The sequence below is a fragment of the Pteropus medius genome, unplaced genomic scaffold (genome assembly GCF_902729225.1).
Source record: "Pteropus medius unplaced genomic scaffold, Ma_sr-lr_union100, whole genome shotgun sequence".
Taxonomy (NCBI): Eukaryota; Metazoa; Chordata; class Mammalia; order Chiroptera; family Pteropodidae; genus Pteropus; species Pteropus medius.
The window spans coordinates 28,028,040-28,047,225 of record NW_024350319.1 but is presented as its reverse complement, the minus strand read 5'-3'; the positions used below and the strand labels follow the sequence as shown (position 1 = coordinate 28,047,225).

Sequence of the window (19,186 nt, the reverse complement as noted above, 5' to 3'; positions counted from 1 at the left end):
CTTTAGTTTTAATGTTATGAAAATATTTAAATATTTTAAAGTCAGATACCACATTAAGTAACTTTATTCACTTCTTACCGGTTTCCAAATCTGAAAAATTGAAAAATTCGTTAAAAGTTATAAATATAGATATAAATATTAGTCTTAATACATACATTGTTTTTTTTCTTATTAACAAAAAGTACATTCTTGCTTGCTTTTTAATAAAAACCATATATTTAACAAGCCTTAATGATCACTATAATGTGGTAGGATTTGGACCTTGCCATTTTCCCATTTGGACTTTGTTTCTCATTCATTTGCTCTAATAATTCTGACCATATGTCTTTCCATTTTTTTTCCTCACGAGGTAACTTGGTCTAATATCATTTTTATTTTTTACATTGCTGAAAGGTTTATTTATTTTTGCCAGTCACTGATATAGAAGGGTTTATTTAATCTTAATTGTAATTCTATTGACGTTGTAGCAGCCAACCTATTCATAATGAGGCACTACAAAATCTTAAGCATCCTACCTTTGAAAGAGTTGTTACCATCCATTAAAGTGTATCCATTGCTTTGCACATTTATAAACTTTGAGGAATGGGGGTTAATGTCATCTTTTTTTCGTTACGTTAAACACTTTCTTAAATATGTGCAGGTCTTTGTGTTTCAAAGCCCTTATTTTTAGTTTCCAAAATAATGATTAAGTTTATGAATATTTTCATTTCTTAAAAAATATATTCTGGTATTTAAAAAATCGGATTATTGAAGTATAATTTACACAGAGTAATAATTCCCATTTTTAGTGTATAGTTCTAAGAGTTTTAATAATCATTTATAATTATGTAACCATCACCATATTAAAATATACAACAGTTCCAACACCCCCTCAAATTCCCCCAGTGCTGGTAGTCAGCTCATTCCTACTGCCAGCTTCTGGCAGTCTGATTTGTTTGCTATCCCTGTTATTTGCCTTTGTCAGAATGTTATGCAAATGAAATCATCATAAAATACTGGCTTTTTTCACTTGCTAACATGCATTTGGGATTCATCCACATTGTTGCATATATGAGTAGTTTGTTCCTTTTTATTACCTAGCAGTATTCCATTGTATGCATGCACTTCCATTTGATTGTTCCTTCACAGTTGAAGGCTATTTGAGTTGTTTCCAGTTTGTGGCTATTATAAATCAAGCGGCTACAAGTGTTTACATCCCATTTTTATATGAATATACATTTATATTTATGTTGGATAAAGAGCTAGAAGTAGATAAGTGAATCTTATAAGTATAGGTTCAACTTTACAGAAAACTGTTATCATGTTTCCTCAGGTGGCTGCGCCAATTTCCATTACAACTAGTAATCTCTGAGAGTTCTAATTGCTCATCATTCTTGCCCATTCTAGTTACTGTCAGTATTTTTTAAAAATTAGACATTCTGATAAGTGTGTAGATATACCTAATAATGGTTTGATTTTAATTTCACTAGTGACTGATGATGTCAAGTATATTTTCAAATTTGGCACCCACATATCTTCTTTGATCACATTCCTGTTCAAACGCTTTACCCAATTTTTAATTGCGTTGTTTTCTTATTATTGACTTTTGAGAGTTCTTTATATATTCTGGATATGAGGACTTTATCAGACATGTATTTTACAAACATTTCCTCCCAGTCAGCTTGTCTTTTCATTTTCTTAATGGTGTTTCTCAAAGGGTCAGTTTCTGCCCCCTCTTCTTTTGAACTACAATTTTAGTCCATCTTCTTTCATTCTAAGCCCTCATATTAACAAATTTGCACTAATTCCTAATGAACAAATTACAGTATAAATTTTGGAATTTGATGGAAGTAGGAGAAAACAGACTAAAGAAAGTATAATTTACTTGAATAATAGAACAATTTGGAATTTTCCTGCCTGAATGTAGCAAAAAACCCAGCTTCAATGGTTTAAACATGTAGGACTATTTTTCTTTGCTACAAGTTTTGAGAAAGGCAGCTGCTTGCTGGGATTCAGGAACCCCATGTAATCACAGCAGGTAACTATACATTGCCTTAGCCTTTCTCTTGTAGTTCAAAGTTGCTACTACAGCTGATTATATCCACACTCAGGACAAGAAGTAGGGAATAGAAAAGAACAGAGCTTGAACCAAGAGATCAACCCTTTCCCAGAAGCCTTTCGGCTACTTCCAGTTGCATTCTCATTGGATAAAACTGGATCATATGGCCTGGCAATGCTGGGAGGAGCAGGATGGGTAAGACGGGGCTACCTAGTGTCTGCCTCACACAGCAATTTTTAAATAATATCAAAATATGAAAGGTAATAAAACTATTTATAAAGACAGAAGACATAGCAATCAAAATCTACTTTTGAATTCAAGGTTTTTCCACGCTTCGCTAGCCAGACAACTAAAATCTGAAGGCATCATTCCAACTGCATCTTAGGCATGCATGTAAAAGTAATAATAGAAATATAGTAGCTATTATAATAAGAATAATGGGTTATAGCTTATGAGGCCACATACTTTATCCTCTTTGACTGCCTCTTGAAGTTAGGGTCTTACGTAGTAAAAAAATATAATGCATAGATAGTAGTTCACTTCAAGTCACATAGAAAAGGGATCAGGACAAGAAACTCATGATATGGGTTTATTATCCCCTTCCTACCTTTCTATACCAATCGGGGTTTTCATTATCAAGATGAGTGATTCAGTGTAAAGTTTGTATTGTGATATTGCCTACATAGCCTGTATATATGTGTGTAAATGAAAGCTCAAAGGCAAAAATCCTCTTGTAAGAGAATTTTAGCTGTTTGTCTGAAACTCTATCTAAATGGGAATTCTGTTGTAAACTTGGTAAATAAATTGAAGTTAAAGTGAAGCTTTTACTTCATTTGTATTTGTTATTGTCTCAATGATAAAATTTCCATCCAGAAAAATGTAGTCTATTTGCTTTTTAATATAAAGAAAAGTAAAATTTAAATAATTCATTAAAAAAAATTATAACAGCACTTCTGTAGTGAACATTATGTTAATTCAAGGTTTTAGAAGCAGCCATTAATTTTTTTTCTTTCACATTTTGGCCCAGATGCATAACACTCTGACTAAAATGTTTGTGGAATAAATGAATGAACCTTCTGAACCAACTCACTACAATTGTCTTTACTGAATTGGTTTATATTTTCAATAGCTTGAAATAAATCTTAAATATGCGAAATGCTATTGAATCTGTGAGAATTATTCAAGATTAGGTAATTACTGACATTAAAATGGAAGGTAAAATTCTGTACAAGAGTTTCTATTCGTTATTTGACTTTCACTAGGTATAAACCCATCTTAGCCAGTAGAATGTATTCAGTAATGCTGTGGCTGAAGTTTGTCAGGAATTTGGGAACCCAAAGGATTCTTGAGGCTATAAGTCTCACAGTCCTTTGTTGAAGCTCGTACAGCCATTTTCAGTTTTCCCTTTAAAAACTTTCTCTGCGTATCTGGTAAGATACTTCAGCTTTCCATAACAACTTTCTTCAAAGTTTTACAAATACTTTTACAAATATCCTTGAAAGGTAAATAGGCAGAGATACACTGTGTCTCTTAGAAAAGAAGAGACTAAGAAACTTTTTCATAAGATGACACAGCTAATAGAAATAGAATTAATATTGCCAAGCTTTGACTTGACTCTATAAGCGAATCATGTCCTCTTCAGTCTACTTTTGATAATCAGCTAATCAGAATCTATTATTTTATTGAAAAAAAAAAAGACTGGCAGTAATATTGGATTTATTTCACTTAATGTTAGTATATTATAACCATAAAAGAGTATTAAAATCATTTTTACTTTCATTGGGATTGATGAATTTGTTGTTTTCAGAATTATTGTATTGTACATTTACAGTCACAACTTGTATAATGGTAGGTGCCATATAACACTTAGGTACTTTTATTAAAAATATAAATAAAATTCGTGACATCTACAAGGTTTTGTTTCCATACATACTACCAGAATAGTAGCGATTGGATGCTATCTTAATACAGAAAGCCTGATGTGGTTGAAAGAGGAAAGATTTTGGAGGCATTTGGATATGATTCTTTATACTAAATCTGCCACTAACTAGCTGTGCAATTGTTGGCTTGTCACCATCTCTGTGGCTGTTTTTCTGTGTCTAGAGTGCCTGAATCGTAATTTGTGAGAATTGAATGAACTCATAGATTTAAAATGCTTAGCATTACACGTGGCCTTGATTAAGTCCTCTTAAATGTACTCCAGAATCATGATCATTTACTCCAAAAATTATTTATTGAATACTTCTAAGACCTTTTACTCAGTGAAATAAAGTGGTGGTTTTTTTTATGGCTTACTAATTATTGCGTACAAGAAGAAAAGATATAGCTTGATTCCTTAGTTTAAGGGTTCTTAATCTCAACACTGTTGACATTTTGGCAGATAATTCTTTGCTCTGGGGGTTACTCTGAACATTGCAGGATGTTTAGCGGTATCTGGGCCTCTGCGTACCAGATGCTGATAGCACTATTCTTCTTCCTGTTTGTGACAACCCAGAATGTTTCCAGACATTGCCAAATGTCTCCTGGGTTGGGGTGGGGTTTCGCCGCCAGTTGAGAACCACAGTCTTCAATCAATTCTTTTTAAAAAGTGTTCATGAACTTCCAGTCCTAGGAGATTCTTCCCAAAAGAGCCCCAGGGTCAGATAAATTGAGAAATATTTAATAATCATAATAACCCCAATTGCATTATTGCAAGGCTCAAATTTCGGTCCATTAGTCAGCAAAACCTGCATGCTTTCTATAACATCATTCTGGGACAGGTTTTACTCCCATCCTTACCGTTTCATCTAAATGTTAATATGAACCCATAGTCAATATGTTCTTCTGTGTTACTAGTTTTAAGAATCTCTTACTTTATTTACTATCTTTGCTCCTGAATACTATTTTGTCTATATACATATGAATTACAAATGCGCATCATGAATAGTAACATACCTTCCAACATGCAAGGAAGAGATATCGTTATCTCAGCTTTCTGTAATATTAATTTAGAAAATATTTTTACAGTGTTACCTAGATTCAGGAACTAACAATATACATCAATTTTATCACATATTTGACAGCTAGACTTATATATAATGGTAGAAACTTTTACCGACAAAATACTTTTAATAAAACATAAAATAAGAAAAATAAATATGAGAGTTTTTATATTTGATAAACAGGAATAGCCAAATTAAAAACTGAATAAAAATGATTTCCTTCTTGGCCCCACCCCTCTCCCCCCAAAATAGGAGGGATTTTTGACTCAAATCATCCGGATAATTGATTCAGACCTAATTCACTTAGTGATAGGGAACTTTTGTATTATAATGAAAATTTATCATCCTATTTGCTGTGAAAGAATTAGTGTTCTTAACGTCCTTACACATTCTTTTTTTTATGTGAACATTTTAGGTGTATCAATATATGCATGAAACGATAACTGTTAATGGCTGTCCTGAATTCCGTGCCAGGGCCACGGCAAAGGTAAGACTTGAGTAACTTTAAAAATACGCTTAACCCCAGTGATCTAGTAATTGATTGTGCGCGTGTGTGTTTCAGGTATTCTCGTGTGTACACTGTAAGAGAATTTAGACATCAGTGGCAGCCCAGAGTCTAGAACCAGTACTACTTCCCAGGTAAAAATCCTAATGGAAAATTGAACGTTTCTGCTGCTTCTGTAGCTTAAGAAAGGAGAATGATTTTATTGAATTCACTAAATGTTCATTTGGCACAAGCAAATCTACTGATTCATTATATGAAATACCACTTGGTTTTTTGACACATTTCTCTAATCCAGAAGAACCTATTCCTCGTTAAGTACATGAAGATTTATTTGCATAAGTCTAAAAAGATTTGGCATTAAGAGAACTTATCTAACACCCACAAATGTAGGATTCTTCCATGTATTCAGCAGAGCAGTGGGTCGCTTGCTGAAAGAATGTGATGTTGACTTATAGGGAAGGCGTGTCACCTTTTGTAGTAATGACCACATTTGCTCTTTAAAAACTCAAATCCAGAGATTACAGAGACCCTACTAATGGAAATGTTACAGCAGTAGGATCATGAAATTGTCTGGAAAATAGACCATTAGGAAATAATAGTTTTAAACTGAAATCACCGATACAGCTCTTATTTTACAAATACAAAAATGTTATAATACATACACATTTGCTTTTTAAAAGCTTTTCTCTTTTTAATAATGTATAAGAAATAAGAACTGGTGAAAATAATCAGAATTTTTTATTTAATTATTTGTGTTACATTACCTCTTGTTTGGTTTCTCTCTCGATTTTTTAGTTTTCATCCTGTAACTGAACACTATAGATTCATAAGTTTTTTTTAACCCAAGAAAAGAGGGTATTATTATCATTACATCATGCTTTGCTTGTACTGAAGTGGAACACACACAGAAAAATGATCCCTACATGGTTTAATTAAGGGGAAAGTGAATTATATAGTGTTTTACCATTCTCATTTCTTATTCATGTAGAACAGCAGGATAGCAGCATAATGTTGCAATAGCACAATATTTTCTGGTTGTTCTGGGCTGTCTGCATTGCATCCATGTCAGCCATTAAAATCTATGCATGACAACAAGGTTTGCATGAGCAAATGCATGTAGCTAAAAACAAGCCATTATTTTCATATCATTCACTATCTTTCACTAAACACAGACAGTAGCATAATGCTAAATTGATGTGATGATGCTGTGTGTGGAAAAGAATGTACAGTAATTGGGAATCGATATTTTTAGTGTCGAGTAAATCACTTTATAGTAGGCATCCAATCAACTGTGGTTAAGAAAGGTTAATAGAGGTAGGAAATCAAAAGCAGTGAGAGAATTTTTTCTCGATAGAAACTACTTAAATGCTATAATTTTATTTCCATGAGGGGTGGGAACTAATGGTAAGTTGTCTCTTTCAACTTATTTTTTAAATTAATATATGAATTATAAAATAAAATTATGTTCATATTAAATGATATTTTGTACATCTAGATATAAAACTGCTCATTTTAGCTACACGACTATGGTAGTTGAAATATTAATGTAAAATGTAGGGGAAAAAACCTATGCCAGATAATAATAGCTTATATTAACTTTAATAACTTCATAATAATATAGAATATTGATGTGAAATAATAATAATTTGTTGTAGCTTTTATTTTATTGTGGCTTTTATTTGACTTTAGGCATCCTCAAAAAAAGCGGGGGGTACTAAAATTGCTAAGCCAGTGGTTTGGCAATAGCAAAAGTATAGATATATTCACCAGTATATATACATATAAGTGCTCCTCAGTGTATTGAATAAAATACTTATGTACATTCACGTGCAAATACCGGGTTAGACTTAGTGTCATACAAAGAAGTGTAAGTCCACAATCTTTGCTCTTAAGGTGTTCATAGTCAACATATATACATAGTAGAGTATGTGTACCGTATGCACGTAGTAAATGGAACAAACGTATTTGGAGTGCAAGAATAGGAAGAATTCCATCTAATTAAGGTAAATGAGAAGAAGGGAACTTTTTATTATAGTGGATAAGGTCTAGAAAGCTGGAAATAGCTGGGCCGGGCTTTACCATAGAAGTGAATTGTAGATGACTAAATGAAGAACCCTCCCTCCCTTTTGTGATTTTTATTTCACAGGAGAATGCTATAAAAATATGAGGAGTTGACTGATCCACCCACCGCAAAACATACGATGAGCTTTGTTTTCTTTGTTTTATTACCAAATAACCATCTTTTTTTTCAGGCAACGGTTGCAGCTTTTGCAGCTAGTGAAGGCCACTCCCACCCTCGGGTAGTCGAACTGCCAAAGACTGATGAAGGCCTTGGTTTTAACGTGATGGGAGGAAAGGAGCAAAATTCCCCCATTTACATCTCTCGCATCATTCCTGGAGGAGTGGCTGAAAGGCACGGAGGCCTCAAAAGAGGAGACCAGTTGCTGTCAGTGAATGGAGTGGTATGTTCAGAAAATAACCTGTGGTCTTCATCCCAAGTACATTCTTTTCTCTGCTGTTACTTAAATCAGTCTTGAAGTTCTAGACCAAATTATAATTTTGTGTCCAAACAGCTTCCTAAGCATTGGTGAAAATTAAACCTACAAAAGCAGTACTTTTATAGTTTTTATGTCTCATTTCAGGTATGATAAGTATGAACTAGTTGGAAAATAATTCCAACTGGTAGAATTTCCCCCATATAATACTCTGACTGAATATACACCTTTTTAAAATAAAGATAAAACTCCTCACTATATATTTTTTTAATTTTAATTAAAGAAGGAAGATAATTTTAATACATATAATAACATATGGAAAAGACTAATGCACAGATAATTCTTGACTCCAGGTGTATAGTTATCATACAATAAAAATTTATCAGCTTCCCCCACACAATTGGTTGATTATTTTAGCTGACCTTCATATAGATTTTAGTTTCCACATGAAGTTAAAGTAAATTAAAATATATAACATTTTAAAGTAAAAATATAAAACATACACTTTTTTTTATAATCTCATATTCTTTCAATGCCATTACTTCCATGTGTAATAATGAGTTGCCAAAGAAATAGCCTTGTGTACAATGAATAATTTTCTCCCCATGACTTCTACTTAAATAAAAAATAAATTACCTCTCCATTAACCTAAAATCTTTTCCCTAAGAACTTAAGATTTTAATAAACTATATTTGGGTTATTTGTGGCCATATCAATTTCTGCTTAGAATATCTAAAATAAAATGCATTTGGAATATAATATTTTATTGGTAACTATGGAGTAAATTCTTTTATATTTATATCTTACTTTTTATTTCTTTTTATTTTTAGCCTGACTAGTAGTTTTATAGAACCAAAACTGTTCATTTAACTCTGCTGATCTCTGATGTACATTAAAATCATCAATCCATGAATATTTTATATCACTTGAGCATTCTAATTCTAAAATTACCATTTCATTTACTTTTCTCTATTTAACAATATTTTGAGATGAACTCTTTCTTGACCTTTACATAACTATGACTTTTCAAAGCAGGTTTCAACTGATAATTTAAGAGTCAAGCTTTCTAGTAGACTGTTCTAAGAGCTAGGTCATGTAATTACGTCACAAAGTAATCTGTGCCTCAGTGTATGAATTTACAATTTTTCTGAATATATTGGGTAGATCAAAAGGAAGTATAGATTTTAAAACATGAAAAGTACAAAAAGGAACCAAGAATAAATGAATAGTAATTATATAAAGCAACAATAAATATACATGAAATCACTTTAATAGGTGGTTGACTTTTAACTATCTGTCAAGGTCGCCCAATAGCCTTTGTTTAATCCATACGTTTGCAGGGAACACAGCCATAGGCATTTCATAATAGTGACACATTTGTTTCTTTCAATGGCTGTATGACTTTATCTGGGAGTCTGCAGGAGGGGATGGGAGGCTATTGGAGCATGGAATTAGACACATCAGAGTCTAACATTCAATATCTGTATAATTATGGATTAATAGCCCCTAAATTTGAATTTCCTGATCTGGATAAAGGGTTAGTAACTAATTTGAACAGTGCTGATGAAGATTAAACTGGGGCAAAATGTCTGTTGAGAACTAGCCAGAGGTAATTTGATCACACACATCTTTGATAAGTAATAGTGGTTACTGAAGAAGATTGAAGAGGGTTAGCAATCCTTCTATGATATTGCTAATGCTAGTTGTGTTAAAAATAAGTCTTAAAGCAACTTCCACACATATAAGCACATTTTAGCAAACATTGATAAAGAATGTCACTTGAGGCAGATGAAACTACATTCTAAGGCCAGAATTTTGTTACCCTTATGTTCAGCATCAGACAACCAGAAATTCTATTAAACTGACCTTCCTATTTGGAAATAGGAAGGTTTAGTGATCAAACTTAGTCCACTAATCCTGTGGTACAGCCTAAGGGCTTCATTATGAGTTTTATGCCCTGTTCATGGGGGGAGAGGTGCTGGGGGGTGGGCTGGGGGATGTCTCCAAAAGTCTTTAATGTTCCACATACTTTAAGTGGAATATTAATTAAGTTTCATTTATTATGTTTGTTAATGAGTCACTAATTTTGCTAATAATTCATTTCTGCCATATTTTGGCTAACCAGCAAAGCATTTATATGTTCATTGAAATAGGTATTACAAATGTTTTTATAGCGGCCAACCTCTCAAAAACAAGCCTCTCAAAAGCCTTTCTGATACAATGCTTGCTGACCACCTTAGATTGGTTTAAACTCCTAAAGTTGGTGTTTAAAATACTACACATCCATATAATCAAACTACATATTATAAATAACCTATTTTAAAGTATTTAAAAGTAAGTTCTATGCATTTTGAACAGTGCCTAATATTTATCAAGAGGTAGTTTTCCTTCTGTAAATAAGAAACTACATGATCCAATGGCTTTTCCATAGTCACACAGAGAGTATTTAATCCAAGGCGAGGACCTTGGGCCTCTAACACTCAATCCAGAAGTCTTTTTAATATACATAATTCCATTCAGAAATATTTAATTTAAAAAAATTACTCTGTAATGGAAGGGCTAAAAAAAAAGGAGAGAGAGAGAGAGAAGATTAGCAAATGATCATGTTATTTCTATTTACCCTTAAAGTACCATTTGGGGAAATTAATATGAAAGATTTTCAGAACATGCCATTTTAAACCGAGAACAAATTTTGAAAGAAGTGGTTTGGAGAGCTGAAGCAAGCTTTAATTACTTCAGTACTCTAGGGAAAATTTCTTAATGTCTTACTTAAAAAGTAAAGAAATTATTCTTATGGGTCTTTAAATTTCTGAAAAGACATAGCATCTTTGAAGTCAAAAAGAAGGAAACTCATATCAGCTCAGCTATCATTAGGAGAGAATTTTTTTTCTATCTCAAGAGAGATTTTTTCTATCTCAAGAGAGATTTTCTATAGGATTTTACAAATGATGCATTGAATCACCTAATACAATTTTACAGAAAATGCAGAGGCCTTTTTTGTATGGCTGCTTCTTAAGTTGACCCTCAGTAAAAACTTATTGCTGAATTCTTAATTAAAATTAAACATTAACAGTAGGTCAAAATGTTACAGACAGAATTGATAGCTTTCTAATGATCTCTTTTTCACTTTTTTTTATGCCTAAGTGTTTGTTTCATCAATAATTTGGAAAAAAGGACTAAAAGACCTTTTCATAAAGGCAACAGCCAATGTGGAGCCATCAGGGATAGTAAATACATTTAATAATAGAGTCTGGATTTAAAAATCTCAATAACATGGTATGGTAGACCTAATTTAATAAGATTTTACATGAAGATCTGCTCCTATGCCCAGAAAACCTATGTGCAGAATTGGGGAGAAAACATCAAATACTTGGGGAGGGCGGAGAAAGCCTGGGAGATTTCAGTTGATTTCAAGAGGAACATGAGGCAAGTTGGGGGGAAAAAACACCCCAAAAACATGAAAACACGTTAACATGATTGTAGGAGCCATTGATACAAATATTGTGTACAGACATGGAAGGGAATGGTTTAGCTCTTTAAAGGGGCTGTTAAGCTCACAGCACATTGGGTTTCCTGACCTTGGTTCCATCCTTATGAAGAATAAACTAGTTCAGAGATGAGCAGTCTTGCATACTATGAACATGTTAAAGAAGGGCTTGAGTTGTTTAGGGTAGAGAACAGAACATTTAGGAGAATGATGACTGTCTTCAGTTCTTTATATGAGGCACCAGATGGCAAAGCCAAGACCAGGGGTAGAAGTCACAAGGAAGGCAGACTTCAGCCTATTATAATTAAGAGCTTTTAAACACCAAGAGCTCTATAAATATGGAAAGACTGAATCATAAAATGGTATGTGTACTGTGTAGAGCTGGAACAGTTGGCCCTCGGGTCCCTTCTAACTCTGTGACTCTGCGATTTTATGTCTTCAGGTGGGATTTCACTGAGACTGCCATATGTACTCCTACACACACACACACACACACACACACACACACACACACACACACTCAGAAATGGATACACACAAATGTATCAGACCCACACCTAAATATACACACATGAAATAAATTTCAACCTTTATTGTGGTCATAACTGATGCTTACCAAATTTAATAATTGATTTTTTAAAAAGTCAGTCCCAGTGAACTTTGTAAACTGTGGATTGTGCCAATGTCAATTTTCTGGTTTTACTATTATATAATAGTTTTACAAGATGTTAATATTTAAGGAAGCTGGGTAAAGGGTACGTGAGATCTCCCTGTATATTTCTTTTCAATTTCCTGTGAGTCTATAATTATTTCCTAATAATTTTTTTAAAGGTCTAAAAGAATCATCCTGAAATATGATATCCTACTGGTACTGAGGGAGAGAGGGCAAGTGGGGAGCAGGAAGGCAGGAAGGGGACAGAAAGACAAAATAAAAACACAGGAACAATGTAATGGTGAAAAGAGGCCTTCATTATAACCTGAATCCAAGCATTGTTTTAGAGCGTCATTGGTGGGAAAACTAGCTCTGTAGTTAATCCTAAATAAAGCTGTTGATACAGTGTATGCACAGTGCTAATTGATTTTTAAGCATAACAGATGAACGAATAAAAGTTTAAGGATGCAACAGAATAAATTGTTTTCCTGGAATCTGGCTTTTTTCACATTTTATAAATATCTATACCAAGTTAAGGGTGAGTATTCACAGCCCAAATTATTTATACAGAATGACCGTCAGATGTGAAATGAAGTTGAAACAAAAATTAAAACTTTTTAGATTTGAGTGCTGTGAAACCGCAGCATCCTAGATAGGAAATTCGTATTAAAATCTTATTTATTTGTTATCTGAACAAAGGTAAAACACAAGTAAAAATTTTTTTAAGTTACTGTGAAATACAGTGCATGATTTCTATGAAAATTTAAGCTTCACAGTAATTTTTGTTCATTGCCTTACCTTTAGTCCCAGAACAGTCCCTGTACATAGTTGAAGCTCCATACATATTTTTTGAACTCAAGACACAATTATAAGCACTTTACATTTTGAATTTATTATTTCCCCATAATGATCTTTTGTGGTAGGTGCTATTATTAGCACTCTCATTTTTCAAATGAGGAAACTGAGGAAGAGAGAGATCTAGTAACTTGCTCAAGGTCATACAGCTACTGAATAGTAGAGCTGGAGATTCTGTTCCAGGCAGTGTAGCCTTATCCATTATTATTTAAGGGTAAATAAGTATCTTAGCCATTAATAAATTAGTGTTTTCCAGTAGGGCATAGAAAAGATCAAGGTGTCTTTTCTTTTATGGGTTTGCAATAGTGCATTTTCGGTAGGAGGAAAGCATCTGTTGTTTTTCTGATTCTCATAAGGGGCTTTACCTTTAAAAAGTTGAGAAACATTCCTAAAAATAGTAACATTTTGAAAAAGGAGGAGTTTACTTGAATTCACATGGCTCAGAATACAGAGGAGGTGCAAAGAGTTTGATTTGAATATACTTGAATGTTCTATATCTGCCTAATTTATCGCTCTTTGTGCCAGGCCCAGAAACTGCAGGGACCAGAGTGTGGCCCGAACAGCCCTGATCCACTTTTAAGTCCATCTGGCTGTTCAAAGGCCCACGCAGACATAAAGAGGAGGGAGGCAAAGCCTTAGCCTTCAATTTTCCCAGAGACGGGAGGATCCCCACCTCAGTCTTCTAAGCCAAAGCCTCAAGTAAAGCTATTTTTCTCACGTTCTCTTTCTGCCTAGGACTCATTTCCAGATTTTTTACCTTTCTCAGTGGCTGAGTGGGAGATTATTTGGGTTATAATTAAATAGGAATACAAGCTGAAATTTCAGTTAGGTGCTAAAAATTTTTATTCGCTGAATGACATCATGTGACACTTCACTCACAATTGTGAAGGAGCCAAGAGAAGGACAATTAGGTTGTTTCATTCCAGTCATCTTTGGAATGGCACAAACAAGGCATCGTAATCTAGTATATTTTGCAACACTGAGCAGGTGGCATTCTGAGTCCCCTTCATTCTGAGTTGGCCCATGATAAGAGATCTTTTCATTTAAAAAGTAGAACAGAGAAATACTGTGCTTTCCCAATAGAACAGGTAACAATAGCTCACAGGCTAGGACTGCTACATTCCCACCCTGTGATTTCAGCCAGCAGGAATGGGCACCAGGTATTTTAGCTCTCAGACATTAACAGACCAGCTTGAGCTTTGAATGTACACTGAGATTGTGCTGATAAATTGACTGAAAACGTGTCAACACCAGAACACACTCACATTTAGCCAGTGTTAAAGACAAATGTCTAGATGTTCAAAAGCATTCTCACACATGGGGTCAAACTGGCCTAAATCTCTATTTAGATTGCTGATAATGGGTCTTTGACTATTCAGTACAGTTGCTGGTGTGGTCTTTCTCATGGTTATTGCCATTATTTCCTTACCATTTGTTGTTTGTGTTTTCCTAATTTTGTGCTATTTTAGCAATGTTTTTTATTCATTCGATAGTTATTTGTAGAGCAGTTATTATGTAACAGCTGCTGAGCCAAGCCCTGGCTATAGATGGTAAACAAAACAGAAAAGGTTGATAACCCTCGTGGAACTTTCTGCCTGGTGGAGGATAAGAAAACAACAATAATAATAAATATATACATATGTATATGTATATGTAACTGGTGATATATATCCACCACTTATCCCAGTCTAAAGGAAATTCTCCTGATGATTTAGTCGGCTCCACGTTGGTCAGAGTAATGAGCTTTTCACTCCGTGTTTGTATTAGTTTCCTATGGCTGCCATAACAAATTACCACAAACTTACTGGCTTGAACTAAAAAAATTTATTCTCTCGTAATTCTACAGACCAAAAGTCAGAGATCAGTTTGAACGACCCAAACCCAAGGAGTGAGCAGGGCTGTGCTCCCTGCAGAAGCTCTGAAGAAGAATTCCTTTCTTGCTTCTTCCAGCTGCAGGTGGCTGCCTGCAGTCATCAATTTGTGGCTGCCTCACTCAAATCTCTGCCTCCATGGGAACATTACCTTCTTCTCTGCTGTGTCAGATCTTCTCCTTCTCCCTTACAGAGACCCTTGCAATTGCATTTAGGGCCCACCAAGCTAATGCAGGATAATTTCCTCATCCAAGATCTTTAACTTAATGACATCAGCAAAGACCATTTTTCACATAAGGCAGCATTTACAGGTTCTAAGAAATAGGATCTGATATCTTTGAGGATCATTATCCTGCCTTCCACAGTGTGTGATCTTAAATCCAGAAGGCCTACAAGTGTCCACAACTAAGGAATGGGACCAGTTGTCCAAAGGCCATGTGCACTTTGGTTTTCTCCTCTCAGCCCAGCATGTGCTGAGTATTTCCACCCTCCTCCTGGTTCTGAGAATGAGTTTCTTTTTCCTCTCTCACTTTGCGTACTTTTCTCCTTTTACTTCTGCCTGTACAGTCAGTGAAGCCTCTCAGCTTCCTCTTCCTCCTTCCACCAGCCCAATCCTAGTATTTGGATGATGAAAAAATGCAACCATCTCTTTCTGCCTTACATCCAAAGACTTTCAGCTATTGTTGAACCTCTTTCTTTCTCCCTAGGTGAGGGCTGAAGGAAGCAAAAAGGAGAAGAAATACACAAAGAACATAAATTTATACTTCAGGATATAACAGTGCCTCATAATTAAATGCTATGACAAGTGTTAAAGGGGGAAAAGGAGAAGAAGGAAATAAAATGTCATGTAAAAGAATAAGAGGCACTACTCTTAATAGCGTTTGAGATGGCCTCTTCGAGGGGTGACATTTAAGCTGAAACTGAGGGCAAGGAAGAGTCAGTCATCATCAGAAAAAAAGAGCTTGGGACAAGGTCCCCAGGTAAGACAGTCCATGGTTTGTCATGTAGGAGTGGCTGAAGGAAGAACAAAGTGACTGAGGCATGGAGAGACAGATAAGATGAGCTAGAGAATAAGCTGGGAGCCAGACGGGGCACTTTCTTAAAGGTGCTACCAAAAATATTCTATTTTATTTTATTTTAAGTGCAATAGGAATCTCAGTGTTTTCCATCGATTCTTAAATCTGGTGATATGCTAAGGCTTTCTTATATCTTCTATGGCTGTTTACTAAGAGATGAAATGTATTATATTTTTTTCTCTATTTTAGTGTATCAATATTATTTTTATATTGAAATTTTCTTTCTATACCCTAAACCACTTGACTAAGCTCTGGCATCTCATAACATCTTTAGAAGTTGTTTTCTTTTTATCATTTCCTTTAATGGACGTTAGAAACTTTTACTTTCAATATTTACTTTCAATATTTCAACTAAGACATTACATGTCAAGTTTTTATAGTTTCTGAGGTATTTAAGATATTCTAACTGTAATGTGATCATTTACTTTTAGACTCATTTTATCATCTGTAAAGCAGAAACAACACTTTTCTTAAAGTGTTGATTTGAAGATTAACTAAGAAAGTATATACAATAACTGTTAATTATTTTTAATTATTAATGTAAATCTTTTTCTCCTTTCTATCTTACATTTTTCATGAATATAGCGCAGACTAAGTCATTTTCTCTGTTTTCTGTTTATCTTCAAGAAACAGTAAAAGTCCCCCCAATGTATATTCCGATTCCAGAGGCAGTTGGATCCCACGCATTCGCAGGCATTGAAAAGTCACTGGACTTTCTGGCATCATGATGTTTGCAAAACTAATGTAATGACTCCTGTCCTATCTATTTTTCCTAATAGTTGTGAGGGTAAAAGAGAGAATTAATAAATATAGCATTGGCAAAAATAAGACTTTATCTTTCCACAATACACAGCATTATTGCCGTATATTATTATTAAACAGATTTTTCATCAGACTCCCAGATGGGTCTCTCCATATTTCCTATTTCAACAAAGTCTTAATTTATAAAAAGCATAAAATGTAAATAGAATAGTCATCCTTCTTCTGTTGGTTGAGAAATATATGGTTCATCTGAAAAGAACACAGTGTTTGCCTTCAAATTCTGTGCTAGGTCAAGTTCTGGCATCATTTACTCTTCGTGGAACTCACCAAACCCAGTTACTAGTTATTGTAACCATTAGTGAAAAAGCCAATTTCTTTTGCCTAAAAGCTATGTTTTATGATTCAATTTTAGCTTAACTTGCTTGAGAAGGCATATTCTTCTGACTTATTCACTGTAATTCTAGAGACTACTGGCATCAGCCTAAAGCAGAGTTGGAATGTTGTTAATATACCACAGATCCATAGGTATACCTAATGAAATGCAAACCAAGTCTCAGAATTATATAATGGATTTTGATCTTGTCTTTTTTGTTTGTTTCTCGAAGGAAAAAGACACTGAGACACATGGGACTCAAATAACATGTCATAAGCTATGTGTGATTACTGGGAGGTTCACACGAGATGCCCAAACTTTAACTCAGCTGTTAGTTGCTGAGCTTCTGATATGGGAAATGCAGTGAGAGGGTCTTGGCAGTTGTGCCAGGACCATACCTTTCTTTGTTCAGCCATGAGGCTTGGCTGGTTTTAATGAAGTTGCATCGTGTGTCATTTTGAACCATAGGCCTTCCCATCTTGGTTTGCTCTCTTCCTTCATAGATACAGAATCAGTAGGTAATTTTTATAACTATCGGCTTTACTCTGAAATGTAATTTACATCATAGTCCTTCAGTGGCACTGAAATACTTCCTAAGAAGTCGTGTTTCTATTCACAGGTGTGCTTATTATCCCCAACAACAATGTAAACATAGCATAGGTTAAGATTTAAGAATGTAACTTTGAATACAACCCAAGGCATGAGGCTTTATACATCCTGGAGTTAAAGTCTTCATGTATTGTAATTATACTTTTGATGTAGCATGAATTTTATCACCAGATTTGATCTCCTAGCCTTGGCTTAGCCTAGTTTATCACCCAGCACCTGCATCTCAACTCAGCCTTTTCATTCTGAAAAGAAATCTAGTAAAATGTGACATTAAAAAGTTGAGGATTATAGACACTCATTGAATTTCTACCTCCGAAAGCCAAGGAAGCATTATGGTGTACTGGATTTGATTTTGCAAAGGGCAAAATCTCCTTGAAGTTGGAGTGATAAATTTGACTACTCTGGGGCCCAAGAGGAGATTATATAAATGAGCGGAGATGACCAAGTGGGAATTTTGGCAAAATCTCAAAAGAAAATGCCTCATTATCATCCCAACCAGTAATTGCCATTGGGGAATGTAGACAGTGTTGGCAGATAATCCAGAATTAAAACAAACAAACAAATAAAAAAAAACACCTCTGGCTTAGTAGAGAGATGTAGTAGTAGTAGGATCTTAAAGGATAGATAGTAGTTATCTATGGAAATGTAGTAGTAGTAGGATCTTAAAGGATAGATAGTAGTTATCTATGGAAATATCAGAGTGAATTGGTTGATGAAAGGATACTACAGGCAAAGGGGACAACAACATATGCACAAACATATAAGAAACAACATGATGTTTGTGGCTAAAGAGTAAGGCAAAGTGTGGTGGTATCGGGTTGGAGGAATGGGCATGGTCCATGTCACAGCAGACCCCGTAAGCCATGATAAGGAACTTAGACTTACAATTTGAAGGTGGTAGGATGGTTGCCATAACATGGTTTTGTTCCAGCAACAGCCAGCATGCAGGAGAAGGAGTATGTGAAGGGGTAAGAGGTGAAGGAAAACTGGAGGTGGGGAGATCAACTAGGAAACTCTTTGAAGAGACATGGTAAAGATCTTAACTGCCAGAAGAGTAATTAGGTTGGAAAGAAAGGAAGAGATATAAAAACTATTTTAGAGGTGACAGTATTATCATCAAAACCTCGTGATTGATTGGATGTGAGATAAAGGAGAGGAAATTACCAAGGAAGTCGCACGTTCTGTAATGGACCCTGTCTCCCGTTGATATACAGGAGAAAAGATGGTCCAAGTGAGAATGTGGGAGCTCGGTGCTCAGCAGGTTATAGTATCTGTGGGTCATCCAGGTGAAAGTGCACAAAACAGAACAATTTCATCCAGTTGTGAAGAAGGGCATGGGTTTTAATTTGGTTTTGCCTTTTGGGGGTGTTAATTTAAAAATGAATTAACTGAGTTCCTGCAAACTAGCAGCATTTCAGCATAGAAAATTCTTTTTTAAATTTCTCCTCTAAACTTTTCACTAAATTATGTTTGTCTTAACCA

The 19,186-nt window shown here is 34.6% G+C and overlaps 1 protein-coding gene across 2 annotated transcripts in view; it reads left to right on the top strand.

Annotated features, from left to right (window-relative positions):
- LIN7A (lin-7 cell polarity scaffold A) overlaps positions 1 to 19,186 on the top strand; it is a 115,838-nt gene that overhangs the window by 72,059 nt on the left and 24,593 nt on the right. The window contains exons 3-5 of one of the 2 annotated variants that reach the window (XR_005647788.1): positions 5,435 to 5,506; positions 5,582 to 5,658; positions 7,777 to 7,986. Coding sequence is in view for 1 of the 2 variants with exons in the window: in XM_039838924.1 (XP_039694858.1) it covers positions 5,435 to 5,506; positions 7,777 to 7,986 (282 nt within the window). In the remaining variant the exon portion in view is untranslated. The remainder of the gene's footprint in view (positions 1 to 5,434; positions 5,507 to 5,581; positions 5,659 to 7,776; positions 7,987 to 19,186) is intronic. The other variant, XM_039838924.1, reaches the window with a different exon arrangement.